Source organism: Hyperolius riggenbachi, chromosome 2 (assembly GCF_040937935.1).
Source record: "Hyperolius riggenbachi isolate aHypRig1 chromosome 2, aHypRig1.pri, whole genome shotgun sequence".
In the NCBI taxonomy this organism is placed as follows: Eukaryota; Metazoa; Chordata; class Amphibia; order Anura; family Hyperoliidae; genus Hyperolius; species Hyperolius riggenbachi.
Genome location: NC_090647.1, coordinates 231,893,101 through 231,909,556, shown reverse-complemented (window position 1 = coordinate 231,909,556; position 16,456 = coordinate 231,893,101). Strand labels below are relative to the sequence as shown.

At 42.4% G+C, this 16,456-nt stretch overlaps 1 protein-coding gene across 2 annotated transcripts in view; it reads right to left on the bottom strand.

Moving 5' to 3' along the window:
- SH3RF3 (SH3 domain containing ring finger 3) overlaps nucleotides 1-16,456 on the bottom strand; it is a 565,916-nt gene that overhangs the window by 49,068 nt on the left and 500,392 nt on the right. For both annotated transcript variants that reach the window (XM_068268306.1, XM_068268307.1), the window contains one exon: nucleotides 6,089-6,259. In XM_068268306.1, coding sequence (XP_068124407.1) covers nucleotides 6,089-6,259 — 171 coding nt within the window. The remainder of the gene's footprint in view (nucleotides 1-6,088; nucleotides 6,260-16,456) is intronic.

The window sequence follows — 16,456 nt, the reverse complement described above, 5'->3', positions numbered from 1 at the left end:
AGGCGCCCTTTTTTTAAGCGCGCAAGGTGGAGATTGTGTGTGAGAAAACGCGGAGAAGCCGCCGCGTGTACTGGCGGCAGGGCGGCTGATTCCGCGTCCAGCGCGGCGGTTTCCGCGCAGCAACGCATGTCTGGGTCAGCTGTGATCTCTAGTGCACCTGGATGGAGAGCTACGCACGTGCGCCAGAAGTCAGGACCTTTATGCCAGCAGGAGATGTGTCAGCTGATCAGGATGATCAGCTGATTCCTGCTGGACTCCTGATTGGCTGAGTGGCTCGGGCGGGGCGGCAGAGTCCTGCATCTATATATACAGCTTGCTTGTCAGTTGCTGGTTGTCTGCTGTTGCGATCACTACATGGAAGCACTCAGACCTTAGTCAGATCTAACAGTGTGTTTGAACCAGGAGGACCTGGGAATTCACACTGAGCCAGATTAATTGTGTTATTATTGTGTTATACTTCAGACTAGTTCCAGGGTGTAGAGACCACAGACCTCACACCCAAGACTAGGGACTCTGTATTATCATTCTGTTATACTTCAGACTAGTTCCAGGGTGTCGAGACCACGGACCTCACACCCAAGACTAGGGACTCTGTGTTATCATTCTGTTATACTCCAGACTAGTTCCAGGGTGTTGAGACCATGGACCTCACACCCAAGTCTAGGGATACTCTGTACCATCATATTATACTCCAGACTAGTTCCAGGGTGTAGAGACCACTGACCTCACACCCAAGACTAGGCATTGTTTTGATATCTGTTATGACCTATTGCATTCCTGACTATCCCTCTGCTTTCTGATTCGGTACCTACGCATAACTGATTATCAGTTGCCAAACCCTGCCTGCCTTTGGATACCGAATCAGTCTTCTGTCTCTGTACCTTGTCTGTCTGTGTGTTGCCGACCTGGCTTGCCCGACCTCAAGAGCTATCTCTCTCCTTAAGAGATAGTCTCCAGACATGCTAGCGACATCCACCTTTCAGGTGTCACTCACTCACTGGTCCTTCCTTAGTTCAGCCGGGGACTCCACCCCTTTTGGAGGTCTCAGGCTGCTGGAAGGTTTTTGCACTTCCCAAAAGGCGGTATTGTCCATACTGCCAAAGACCACCTGCTCCTCGGGTGGTCTTACTCAAAGTCATTACTGTTGCACCAAACACTCACACTATAAAGGTGTCCAGAGGTTAGTACTATATCTGTATTATTGGTGATTCTACAGATCATCAATAATCAGGTATATATCTGTATTCTTGGTGATATTGCAAATAACCAATAATCAGATTCTCTCTGTGTGCTGACACCGATCGTTACATTATGTGTATTTTGTATCAGCTGCAAAAAAGGCAGCATTACTATCTATTTCATCTACTAGGTCATTAATAAATACATTGAAGTGTACTGGACCTCATACCAACCCCTGTGGGACCCCACTGCAAACAGTTAACCATTTTGCATATAAACTCATACGTTTATTTTCAGTTCAAGATTACTTTACATTTTTATTTAATTTTCTTGACATTTGTCACAGAATCAATTTGTTTGTATCATCTACTTTTTGGAACTAAATGTTTTATTTACAGATCAATTCAAGATAGCTTTAAGCTGTAGTGTGTCTTATCACGTGATGTAATAATAGCAACATCAATAACAGAATTAATTAAAAAACAATGGATACATTTTGATGCAACTAATATTTTTTTACATTTTACATATATTATATACTGGAATGATGGTTCGGTAATATTTTGATTCAGGGAACTGATCCAGTTGCCTTGTAGAGCAAAGATGTAGATGTAGAGCATTTTGGAAGTACTAAAACTAAATACAGTGGGAAAGGCAATTAAAAGGCTTTTGTCCCTTCTCTTTAAAAGCATTTCCGAATGTGGATACAACTCACGAAAAATTCCCAATTATAATATTTAGTTTTGTGGAATGCTTTGTTTTAAAGCATATGAATAAAGATAGATTTTGCATAAAATACCTGCAGCTATAGGGAAACATTCTGTACATCATCAGACGTAGTAGAAGTAGTAGGGACATCTAACGTATCATGCAGCTTGTATGCTGATTAAGTGGATTGATCACAGCGGTTAGCCAAATGCACAGTATGAGAGCCTATGCTGGAATAACCTAATTAAAGCAAAACCAGTGTTCAAGCCTGATTTTATCAGCAAGAAAAATATATAAACTTGTTTTGTTGTGCCAAACCTGAGAAATCAAGGTAATACACCTTCTGGCAAACTCCTTCCCATATAATTTCATTGCTATCAGCATCATATCTATGCTGAAATCTCACTCTGGGAATGGACCAAATAATTAAGGTTAACAAACCTGTGAGTCGCACTGAAGGGCGGATGTGTCCTCTCCTATTAAACCTGTAGTAAAAGGGTATATGGAGCTGTCATCATTGCACCATTTTAAAAATGCTACCAGTAGTTGCCTGACTGTAATGCTGATAGCTGACTAGAAGCTGCTGGGCTGAGAGAATACTTGGATTGTATAATTATGCTGCTCAGACTGCAAGGAGTGAAGTCTCATACACACACCTGACAATCAGCGGTGGATTGATACTGTCTGGGCTGATAACCTAACATGTACAGCAGCCTCCAAATGTTGTTTAGAGATCTGGTATGATTCAAGCCATGGTAGAGGAGTCATGAAGCTGCCTCAAATCTCAGACTAACCACCTACCAGGTGGTGAGAGGATATGGAAAGGAGACTGCAAAGCATAGTATTTTGTTACATAAGTCTGTATATAAATGAATACTGTATATACTAGGAGCAGGTAGGTAAGGGAATATGGATCCAGAAGGATCCAAAAAACCACACAAGTATTGTGGAAAAGAGATTATAAGCAGTGCTGCTCATCCAGATTCCGGATATCCGGGTAACCCGGATATCCGACCTTTTTTCAGCTATCCGACCGGATTCGGATTCCGGATACCTGGGCCCAAATCCGGATAGCTATCTGCGGATATTTGGGCGCATAACGCAGATATCCATGGGTATTGCGGATATCCGGATCCGAAATACTGTAACTAAGAAGATGACGTCCTGGAGCCAATCAGAGGGCTCCCAGTAGAAGCCCTAGCAACCAGTCACAGAGGGGAACCCTGGCCAGTCCCACCTGTATAATAAGGAGGGCTGCCATGATGAGATGATGAGATATCGTCCTAGCTTGCTGAATGCTCACTGGCCTAGCAAGGGCTGTACACAGTTATAAACCTAAAGCTGTTCAGTGATTAACCCCTTCACTATAACTACACTATTGTTAAATTGTTAATTAGCTTGATGTCATTGTGTGACAGTCATTGTGTGATAGTCAGAGTGTTTGCTGCAGGCCTGCTAGCCTACCAAGTGCCGTACGCAGTGATAAACCGAAAGCTGTTCAGTGATTAACCCCTTCACTATCACTACACTATCGTTACATCATTAATTAGCTTGATGTAATTGTGCGACAGCTATGTGTCTGTGTGTGTGCTGTGCACAGACCAGGCCAGCTGCTGCCTGCTGGCCAGCTATTAGCCTTAGCTAGCTACAGTATAGGTTAGTTAGGTTAGGGATTAGGGAATAGGATTACTGTGTTATTGTGTAGTTAGTACTGTAGTACTGCAGTCAGTTCTAGTAGTTGTTAGATAGTAGTACTACTGTGTTAGCTTTCTACACAACTGCTGTGTCACCTGGCACGTGTCACGTGGCACTTGGCATGTGTCACTTGCCACGTGTCACTTGCCACGTGTCACTTGCCACATGTCACGTGGCATGTGTCACGTGGCACTTGTCACGTGTCAAGTTCCACGTGCCAAGTGCCACAAGCCAAGTGACACGTGCCAAGTGCCATGTGACACGTCAGGCATGCTCCTGGCACACGTTACACCTGCTGCTGCTGCATTGCCCTTCTCCTGCTGCCTGTGCTGCTCACACTGCCAGGGTGCCACAGACCACTGCTGCTGTGCTGATACCACCTATATTTAACCCAAAACACAATTGCTGTGTAATTTTTTGGAGGTGTCTTGGCTGAAAACTGTCACGTCCCAGTTGTGCGATTGGACTTTGGACACAATCTGGACTGCACGACCGCTGTCTTGAACCTAGGCCTGATGTTAATTGACAGCCATTTATTTTTTTTGTGGGGGGGGGTATTAAGTCCACACATCATCAATTAGTGTTCCCCTTTAAAAAATAATGATGCTACATGCCTCATTTACCCTAAAATCGTTTTTAAAGGAATTTAAAGGCCACTTCCGGTTTTTCTATCCGGATATCCGAATCCGCCCGGATACCTCGATACCTCGGATACTGAGGTCGGATATCCGATCCAGATCGGAAAATTTAAAAAATCGGATATCCGACCTGGACCGGATATCTGGGTATCCGGATCTGAATCGAATCCGGATTTTGAAAAGGGGTATCCGAGCAGCACTGATTATAAGAAGTGTCTATTTGAAATAAATCAGGGGGATCAGTGAGCACAACATATGAACTGTAAGCCTGTAATAATCACTCTCCCTTTTACTGCCTGCAGACCTGCAGACCAAGTCAATACATGAGCAGATTTAGCTTTCCAGGTCGCTAACAATTCATTCTATCCACATCTATCCACAGTGCTTATTGGCTAATCTTAGATCCCTATGTCTTACTAATGGTTCTGATTAATCTGTATCTCCGTTTACATTGTATTACCTCTGCTGTTGAAGTATAAATTGGTGAAGTTTAGCCAATCGTCACTGTTCACAGCATGGACACCCAGGAGAGTTGCCAGCTGTGAGTATTAGGCCTCTTTTAGTCCTCTTGCACACTACATGCGATTCCGATGTTTGATTCAGATTAATAAAAGTACTGCATGCTGCTACTTTTTTTATTCGGAAATAAAAAATCATATTGTATAAAACAGCGGCTTCCTGTAGCAGCGATATGCATCGCCGTTACCACGGGAACCGCTGTCCTGCTTCCTTCCCTTCTTTACAGCAGCCGCGGGACGCAATGCTGTAATTGAAGATGCTGCAAAGAGGAGAACTGCTATGGGGAATATAAGAAAGGAAACGGCTGCCCGCTCATAAGGTAACAGGAGAGGCGGCAGCGGGGGGAGAGGGAGAAAGGCCAGAACCGCCACGGCCCATCACAAAACAGCCCACCGACTCCCAGTGGGCCGCGGCCCGGTGGTTGGGGACCCCTGCCCTATGGGGTACTCTCCTTGGGAAGAGGAAATCTCTGGATCCTGTAGAGGTTTCCCCACTCCATTGTTGGGACCTCCGAAAAGCCACTTGTAAACATCTTGCGCATGTTCACAGCTTTTTCCACCAGAGCCTAAGCGGATCTGTGCTACTGTGCAGGCACAGTGTGGCCGAGATTAGGGGCTCTCATCGCTGCATCAGCTTGGCTAACAAGGACAGTGGAAACCTCTCCAGGATGCAGAGGTCCCCCCCTACCCCAAGGTAAGTACCCAAGATATGCTGCAGAACACTTCACAGGTTGGCTTTAAAGTGAACCTAAACCAAGTAAAATTATTTAAAATAAACACATGATGTACGTGCAAATGAATATTACATACTTAACTCATCATCAGTTCCTGTCAGAAGCTCACCATTTTCTTCTAACAATTTTTTTTCCCAGTTCTGGCTAGATTTAATCAGACTTGTCTCTCCTGAAGCTGAAAGCTTTAGAGCCCTTTTTCCCTATATCAGTTAATGTCTGTTATAACTGAAAGGACAACTGATGTGCTAGGTAATATCCATGTTTCCCTATGGCTCAGGCGATATTACTAGTTAATGGCGTGCTGACCAGGAAGTTGTTACTGGGTCATCGATATTTTTATAAAGGAGGATGGAGAATTCCATTGATCACAGTGGACAAACAGGACACGGGAGAGGAGAAAGAGATTGATGAGCAGACTATGCGGGAGGAAAGAATGAGGTGTGTATGTTTATTTGGACTTTTCTTTTTTAGTTCAGGTTTGCTTTAGGTTTCTTTCCTTTCTTATATTAACTACTGTAGTATATATAAATCACAACAGAATGAAACATTTTGACACACTTCACATAAATTATTTCAAGTAATTGGATAATCATCAGGTTAATAAGAATGCCCTTACCTAGAAACAGGGGTAACATAATTGCCCGGGAAAACACCTGATGCCCCATTCCGGAGGGATGTGCCTTTGAACCAGCCATCTTGGCATTTTTCTATTACTCTGTACATCTCTCCCTTGCGTAGCTCCAACTCATCATTCTTCTGTGGTTTGTAAGCATACAGGGCTAAATATCTGTAGAAAAAGAAAATGCTGTTGTATTCATTGATAACCTGATATCAATGTTGTAATGTAGGAATAAAACATAGGCACTTCCCTTCAAGTATCAAACATTGCTTTTGATAAGATGGTGGAGTGTTTATACACAGAGGCAGAACTATGGATCTTTTTAATGTCTGAGCATGAGAGAGTATTAACCGGAATATCTGAATGCACATACAAGTTTAAAGCCAGCATATGAAGTTAGCTTTGGTAAACCAACATAGCTACCCATTTGGCAAAACCAGACTACTATTACATTTGTTACACTTGAGTTGCTTTGACTAGTAATGGCCCATACACACGGGCTACAACTGTCGCTGCAACCAAGTGGCACGCGCGTGTTGCGGCGACAGGTCGCCCGTGTGTATGACGCGCACGCCCCAAACCGTCGCTACTTAGAGCTGTCGCCAGGCGATTGACTTGGTCAATCGCCTGCTACAGCTGTTGCCGCAACTTTGCCGCAACTGTCGCTAGTCCGCTGTGTGTATGCGGACTAGCGACAGCAACACACACACAGTGAGCGGAGCTTCCGGCAGGGGGGAGGGACCTCCGGCGACAGCTTCCGCCGAATCTGTGTCCCTCTGTGCGCCGTGTGCATAGCTGTTGCACAGAGGGACTTGGCGACAAGCTGTCGCTGTTTTTTTTTTTTTTTTTTTTTTTTTTTGCGACTGGCAACATTTGTGCCTGGTGAGTACGAGGCTTAAGCCTTTACAAATCACAGAATGGGTGCCAGGTAAGTATTCAGTCAAATATTGATAATTTAATTTACCAATATTTTTACTAGCGGCACTACCTGGTGCCCAACTCACGCGGTGGTGCCGTAACACATACTCCAAAGAGAGCACTAGGCTTTTGTAAGGGAACGGATTGAGCTTAATGTGATGACTAGTGAGAAGGATATTTTGAGGTAAGTGTTAAGTCCAGGTTTAGGTTAGGGTTGTAAAAATAAAGGTCAGTGTAAGGTTGGTTCAGTGGTGTAGCTACTGAATCAATATGCCGTACATGACATATATACTGGTGCTTTACCAATGTATATACTGCTTTAGCAGTAGTTCTTTTCCAACTTATAGCGTGGTACTTTTCATACAATGTAACCAGAATTATGTGCCGAAAGTATTGCATATTATTGCATTTTATCACGAATGTCCTAACTTATAGAAAAGTTTTATGTTCTGTTAAATTATTTATGTTGTGTAAATTCATAATCCACATTTACATTTCATGATTTCTAAACATGGCTTTCCAGCGCTAATAACATTTTACTTTATATATCCTCTTTCACTATGCCATAAATGTAGCAGAACAGAGAGGAAGAAGGAACAAAGAGATAGCCTGAACAGAAAGCAATACTTCTCAGCTGCCATGTCCACATTTGCAGTTACCCTTTTAATGAAGTATTCACTTCCATTTTACACAAGCCAGTGGACTTATTAGATACCATTTATTTTCCATACTATCTACTACTGCCATCTTAATTATGTTACTATCTCACAGTATTGTATAATGAAATCCTTGATGTTATTTTTCTCCTATATGAATGGTTGAATAGATGCTGATAACATGTCATAGCTGATGTAACGGAGCATAAAAGAAGGAAACACCTCCATTCCTCATCGTTATGTCTCTTATGTCTCAGTTGCATCATTGATAATACACAAATTACAGTATATTTTTTGTTGGAAACAATCAAACTGTTTATGCTAGTGAGCTACTGAATGGCAAAGGCTAAACAGTTCCCATTTTAGCTTAAAGGAATAGTCCAGATTAAATATTATTATTATTATTATTAATTATTATTATTTCTTTTAACAGTCTACTGAAAAGAACTGGGGAACCTTAAAAGAGAACCCAAACAAAAGCTCTGGTTTAGAAACACATACTTACCTAAGGAGAGAGAAGCCTCTGGATCCCAATGAAGCTTCCCACGGCAACCTCTGTTCCTTTGCCAGCTGCGTGTGCTGCTTTTTATTTGACGAAAATCGGCCCAGCAGGGCCTGAGCGGCAGCCTCCGGCGGTGATGGACGAGCTGAGCTCGTCCAGACCGCTCAGCAGGTTAATGCCCAGTCCTAATTTCCCCTAGTGCATAATTAGAAAATCCCGACTGACACAACTTACTATACTGACAGCTCTAGTACACTTAAAAGGGACCTGAGCACAATAATTTGAAACAAACCTTCTATGGCTCCTTTTCCACTTGCAAGCATAAGCCACCTCCAGTCCGTGACTCTCTAGCTGATTGGGGCCGCGCTCCTCTTCTGTATCTCAAAGCTCCTCTTCTGTATCTCAAAAGTGAGATACTGTATGAGACAGCAAATTTGTACTGTTATGCATGCTGTGCACAGTCTAATTTACATTGTATCAATGTATCGTATCTTCAGTGTTGTCCCACGGAAGTATATAATACAAACATACAAAATTTGAGACGTGTACTCACTTTTGTGAAATACCGTACATGCAATGCCATGCCATCTGTTGGTTACAAATTTGGGGATGAGCTCTACTATCCCTATGAGCCTAACTCTAGCCTCATCCCGTCCTGGACTAAACCCTAGACTAACAATCCCCCTCTATCTACCTAAAACTCATAAATGCTGACAATAGCCAGAAATTACATGCAGTCAGATTAGAAAAAGAAAAACTTTGTTTAAATGATCATTTTCTGAGATTATATGCACTAAGACTCCACTGTGGAATATTTAATCTCAGCACAGCATCGTTGTGTACCATCCAACCCTATTCATATCAGCACAATATAATTTCTGGTCAATGATGAATTGCTAAATTGAGTTTAATTAAATTGTACCAAGAAAGGAGCTAGCTGAAAACCAGAAGAAACTACTTCACCAATAATGCCTAAACCTAATAAACTCCCTAGTGCCTCACCCTAACCAACCCCAAATAGCTAAACACTCTCAGTGCCTAAGTCAACATAACAATTGCCTAACATAATAATTCTTCTAATGTCCAACCCTGTTCATCTCAATCTTAATGGCTCTGACTAATGTATTACTCTAGCTCAGGGGTCTCAAACTCCATTTACCTGGGGGCCGCAGGAGGCAAAGTCAGCATGAGGCTGGGCCGCATAAGGGATTTTACAAAAAAAGTCAATCACACTGAAGTGAACTATTTTGCCTATTTTACCTTATAGTTCGCTTCAATGCTCCCATTACAAGTAATCCGCCATGTCCCCGCTGCAAAACAAGGGCTGCAGAGCCCCCAAATCGCCCGGGGGGGGGGGACAATCCGCTGGCATTTCCTTGAAGGGGCAGAGCTTTCAGCTTCAGCTCTGTCCCTCCTGACATCAATCGCGGCGCATCGCCGCCTCTCCCCGCCCCTCTCTGTGAAGGAAGAGTGAGAGGGGCGGGCAGAGGTGGCGATGCGCCGCGATTGACGTCAGGAGGGGCAGAGCTGAAGCTGAAAGCTCTGCCCCTTCCAGGAAATGCTGGCGGATTGCCCCCCGGGCGATTTGGGGGCTCTGCAGCCCTCGTTTAGCGGCGGGGATGCGGCGGATTACTTGGGAGCACTGAAGCGAACTATAAGGAAGCTTTTGCCGGCGCGGGCCACAATATATTGTATCAGTAGCTGATTGGGAATGAAGTTCATCAAATGCTACTAACCATTTTAGCCTTTTGGACATTGTTGTCATGTCCAAAAGTGTGCTGCTGCGCACTCCTGCGGTCGATTGCGCACACACCCATGCGCTCTCGTGCCGCCGTCCGTTAGCCCGGAGATCAATGAATGGGAACGGAGTCCCCATTCATTGATCTCAGTCCCCGTTAGAAAGACCAACAGCTTCTATGAGAAACCGCTGTCTTTCTGAACAAAAAAAAATATCACATCCTCCCTATACATCCTGTAAGCGAAAGTGCTCGCTTAAAGGATGGAATAAAAAAAAAAATGACTGTAGCCATTTGTGGCCAAATAGTAAAATACATGTACATACACTTGTTTCACACAAACACAATAAATTACATTTAAAATTAACTGTTTACCTCCCACACCCAAAAAATACCCAAATAAAATTTTTAACTAAGAAAAAAATAAAAAATTACAATTCAAAAAACAAAAACAAAAACATAAATAGTTACCTAAGGGTCTGAACTTTTTTTTTAATATGCATGTCAAGAGGCTATATTAAAAATATTTTTTAAATTATAAGCTTGTAAATCGTGATGGATGCAAAACTGAAAAAATGCACCTTTATTTCCAAATAAAGGTGCCATACATTGTGATAGGGACATAAATTAAATGGTGTAATAATGGGGACAAATGAGCAAATAAAATATGTGGGCTTTAATTATGGTAGCACTTTAAAGCTATAATGGCCGAAAACTTAATTTTTTTCCATTTTATTCTTAATATTCCTGTTAAAATGAATTTAGAAATAAAATAACTCTTAGCAAAATGTACCACCCAAAGAAAGCCTAATTGGTGGTGGAATAAATAAGATATAGATCAATTCATTGTGATAAATAATAAGTGATAAAGTTATTGGTGAATGAATGGGAGGTAAATATTGCTCGGATGCATAAGGTGAAAAACGACTAAAGGCTGAAGTGGTTAATCTAGCCATACATCACTTGATGTATGGCCAGATCTATTAGATAAATCCCTCCCTGATCGAACCTGATCACAGAAGGATTTATCGCCTGCCAACACATTGTCCAGTGATCTTAAATCAAATTTCAGCTGACCTCCTGAAGTGTTAAAGTCCAGGATCGGTGAAAAAAAAATAACTACTTACCTGGGGCTTCCGCCAGCCCCTGGCAGCCGCTATGTCGCACACCGCAGCTTCGCTCTCAGCCGCTGGCTCCCGGTCCACTTTGCTGCAGAGTCCGACATTGCAAGGTCATCCTCTACTACGCCTGCGCGAGCGCCCCTGTCAATCAAGTCCACATTGTCCAGAGTGTACTGCGCAGGTGCAGTAGTTCTGCGCAGGGGCGCGCATGTGCATGGCCGGGCTGCGCATGCACAGTAAGCCCCGACTCCTGAAGTTACGCAGAGGATGGCAGCAAGGGACGGATCAGGTCGAAGGGGGCTGGAGGAAGCCACAGGTATGTATGAATTCTAGGTCATCAGATTGTCTTTAAGAACAAAGATCATTAGAATAAAGCCCAGTCTGTTAATACACAATAGAACAATAGCAACTCCCCCACCTGACTCAAATAAACTATAATCAATGCAGAAACAATGTACAAATCACAGCAAGGAAATAATGCAGGATAGATTTAATTTAGCAAGACATACTGTACATACATAGCATATGTAGCATAGATCACTCCATCGTATTCTCAAACCAAACTTTATCGTCTGTATTCTAACTACCCCCCATGTATAACATTAACCAACAGCCTTTTGCTTACTCTAGCCACCAAAACCAACCCCCTCTGGTGATTAACCCTAATGAGGCAGCACGGTGGCGTAGTGGTTAGCTCTCTCGCCTTGCAGCGCTGGGTCCCTGGTTCGAATCCCAGCCGGGGCACTATCTGCAAAGAGTTTGTATGTTCTCTCCGTGTCTGCGTGGGTTTCCTCCGGGCACTCCGGTTTCCTCCCACATTCCAAAAACATACAAATAAGTTAATTGGCTCCCCTAAAAAAAAATTGGCCCTAGACTACAGTACTTAAACTACATAATATAGACATGTGGCAATGGTAGGGATTAGATTGTGAGCTCCTTTGAGGGACAGTTAGTGACAAGACAATATATATATACACTGTACAGCGCTGCGTAATATGTCGGCGCTATATAAATACTAAATAATAATAATAATAATAATAATGACCCCACCATTGCCTGCCCCTAACCACTTTCCCTAATACTACCCTTAATGACTAGCCCTAACAGCCTCCTTAATGCCCAGTCCTAATTTCCCCTAGTGCATAATTAGAAAATCCCGACTGACACAACTTACTATACTGACAGCTCTAGTACACTTAAAAGGGACCTGAGCACAATAATTTGAAACAAACCTTCTATGGCTCCTTTTCCACTTGCAAGCATAAGCGCACATGCGTTTGCAAAAGTCTTTTTCCACTTGTGGCGATTGCGACATTGACAATCGGGAGTGAAATGCGATTGCATCAATAATCATGCAGCCTGATGATTGCAAGTCACAAATAATCAAAACGCACTAATGGAAAAGGGCCGCTGCAATCTAGCGCAGCACTGTACAGGGGGCAGCTCTGTCACTTAAAGGGGAACTGAAGAGAGAGGTATATGGAGGCTGTTATGCTTATTTCCTTTTAATCAATACCAGTTGCCTGGCAGCCCTGTCGGTCTATTTCTCTGCAGTAGTATCTGAATAAAACCAGAAACAAGCATGCAGCTAGTCTTGTCAGATCTGACTTTAAAGTCTGAACCACTGAAACACCTGATCTGCTGTATGCTTGTTCAGGGGCTATGGCTAATAGTATTAGAGGCAGAGGATCAGCAGGGCTGCCAGGCAACTGGTATTGCTTCAAATGGAAATAAACATGACAGCCTCCATACACCCCTCTCTTCAGTTCCCCTTTAACTATCCCTCCGGCTCACAATCTTATCCCATACATAGGCTGATACCTATGTATGGGGAGTGTAGAGTATATATCGCAGACAATGGCTAATTTAGTGGTGGGGGGAATAAAGGAAATATTTTTTTTTTTATTTTTTTTTAAAGGATCATTTTTTATTAATTAAAAAAAAACATAAAGATTGCAGTAGCAATCAGAGACCACTAAAAGAAAGCACTGTTAGTGGGAAGAAAAGTAGGTCAAATTAATGTACTCCCTTCCCTCATCTAAACTTCTAACCTACCCTGTAGCCTTCTTTAGGCCTGAGATTATTTACATTGGACTGTAAAAAAGGAGAACTGTCTTGTGGGCTATTTTTTTTTCAAGTAATGAACACATACTTCAGGATCAAGAATTAGGAGTGAAGTTATTGCTTGGGCTTAAGTGTCTCTTTAACCACTTGAGGACCGTGGGCTTTACCCCCCTTAAGGACCAGGCACTTTTTTTCCATTCAGACCACTGCAGCTTTCACGGTTTATTACTCGTTCATACAACCTACCACCTAAATTAATTTTGGCTCCTTTTCTTGTTACTAATAAAGCTTTCTTTTGGTGCTATTTGATTGCTGCTGCGATTTTTACTTTTTATTATATTCATCAAAAAAGACATGAATTTTGGCAAAAAAATGATTTTTTTAACTTTCTGTGGAAATTTTTTTGACATTTTTCAATAGTAAAATTTCTGTATACATGCAGCGCGAAAAATGTGGACAAACATGTTTTTGATAAAAAAAAAACCCATTCAGCCTATATTTATTGGTTTGGGTAAAAGTTATAGCGTTTACAAACTATGGTGCAAAAAGTGAATTTTCCCATTTTCCAGCATCTCTGCCTTTTCTGACCATCTGACATGTTTCATGAGGGGCTAAAATTCCAGGATAGTATAAATACCCCCCAAATGACCCCATTTTGGAAAGAAGACATCCCAAAGTATTCACTGAGAGGCATAGTGAGTTCATAGAAGATATTTTTTTTTTGTCACAAGTAAGCGGAAAATGACAAAAGTTTCCATTTCTTCTAACTTGCGACAAAAAAAAAATGAAATCTGCCACGGACTCACTATGCTCCTCTCTGAATACCTTGAAGTGTATACTTTCCAAAATGGGGTCATTTGTGGGGTGTGTTTACTGTCCTGACATTTTGGGGGGTGCTAAATTGTAAGCACCGCTGTAAAGCCTAAAGGTGCTCATTGGACTTTGGGCCCCTTAGCGCAGTTAGGCTGCAAAAAAGTGCCACACATGTGGTATTGCCGTACTCAGGAGAAGTAGTATAATGTGTTTTGGGGTGTATTTTTACACATACCCATGCTGGGTGGGAGAAATATCTCTGTAAATGACAATTGTTTGATTTTTTTTTTACACACAATTGTCCATAAGGGGCCCAAAGTCCAATGAGTACCTTTAGGATTTCACAGGTCATTTTTGTTTCAAGACTACTCCTCACGGTTTAGGGCCCCTAAAATGCCAGGGCAGTATAGGAACCCCACAAATGACCCAATTTTAGAAAGAAGACACCCCAAGGTATTCCATTAGGAGTATGGCGAGTTCATAGAAGATTTTATTTTTTGTCGCAAGTTAGCGGAAATTGATTTTAATTGTTTTTTTTCACAAAGTGTCATTTTCCGCTAATTTGTGACAAAAAATAAAATCTTCTATGAACTCACCATACTCCTAACAGAATACCTTTGGGTGTCTTCTTTCTAGAATGGGGTCATTTGTGGGGTTCCTATACTGCCCTGGCATTTTAGGGGCCCTAAACCGTGAGGAGTAGTCTTGAAACCAAATGTCGCAAAATGACCTGTGAAATCCTAAAGGTACTCATTGGACTTTGGGCCCCTTAGTGCACTTGGGGTGTAAAAAAGTGCCACACATGTGGTACCTCCGTACTCAAGAGAAGTAGTATAATGTGTTTTGGGGTGTATTTTTACACATACCCATGCTGGGTGGGAGAAATATCTCTATAAATGACAATTGTTTGATTTTTTTACACACAATTGTCCATTTACAGAGAGATTTCAACCACTCAGCATGGGTATGTGTAAAAATACACCCCAAAACACATTATACTACTTCTCCTGAGTACGGTGATACCACATGTGTGGCACTTTTTTGCACCCTAACTGCGCTAAGGGGCCCAAAGTCCAATGAGTACCTTTAGCATTTCACAGGTCATTTTTGTTTCAAGACTACTCCTCACGGTTTAGGGCCCCTAAAATGCCAGGGCAGTATAGGAACCCCACTAATGACCCCATTTTAGAAAGAAGACACCCCAAGGTATTCCGTTAGGAGTATGGTGAGTTCATAGAAGATTTTATTTTTTTGTCACAAGTTAGCGGAAATTGATTTTAATTGTTTTTTTTTTCACAAAGTGTCATTTTCCGCTAACTTGTGCCAAAAAATAAAATCTTCTATGAACTCACCATACTCCTAACAGAATACCTTTGGGTATCTTCTTTCTAGAATGGGGTCATTTGTGGGGTTCCTATACTGCCCTGGCATTTTAGGGGCCCTAAACCGTGAGGAGTAGTCTTGAAACCAAATGTCGCAAAATGACCTGTGAAATCCTAAAGGTACTCATTGGACTTTGGGCCCCTTAGTGTACTTAGGGTGTAAAAAAGTGCCACACATGTAGTACCGCCGTACTCAGGAGAAGTAGTATAATGTGTTTTGGGGTGTATTTTTACACATACCCAAGCTGGGTGGGAGAAATATCTTTGTAAATGACAATTGTTTGATTTTTTTTACACACAATTGTCCATTTACAGAGAGATTTCTCCCACCCAGCATGGTTATGTGTAAAAATACACCCCAAAACACATTATACTACTTTTCCTGAGTACGGCGGTACCACATGTGTGACACTTTTTTGCAGCCTAGGTGCGCTAAGGGGCCCAACGTCCTATTCACGGGTCATTTTGAGGCATTTGTTTTCTAGACTTCTCCTCACGGTTTAGGGCCCCTAAAATGCCAGGGTAGTATAGGAACCCCACAAGTGACCCCATTTTAGAAAGAAGACACCCCAAGGTATTCCGTTAGGTGTATGGCGAGTTCATAGAAGATTTTATTTTTTGTCACAAGTTAGTGAAAAATGACACTTTGTGAAAAAAAAAACAATAAAAATCAATTTCCGCTAACTTTTGACAAACAATAAAATATTCTATGAACTTGTCATACACCTAACAGAATACCTTGGGGTGTCTTTTTTTCTAAAATGGGGTCACTTGTGGGGTTCCTATACCGCCCTGGCATTTTAGGGGCCCAAAACCGTGAGTAGTCTGGAAACCAAATGTCTCAAAATGACTGTTCAGGGTATAAGCATCTGCAAATTTTGATGACAGGTGGTCTATGAGGGGGCGAATTTTGTGGAACCGGTCATAAGCAGGGTGGCCTTTTAGATGACAGGTTGTATTGGGCCTGATCTGATGGATAGGAGTGCTAGGGGGGTGACAGGAGGTGATTGATGGGTGTCTCAGGGGGTGGTTAGAGGGGGAAATAGATGCAATCAATGCACTGGGGAGGTGATCGGAAGGGGGTCTGAGGGGGATCTGAGGGTTTGGCCGAGTGATCAGGAGCCCACACGGGGCAAATTAGGGCCTTATCTGATGGGTAGGTGTGCTAGGGGG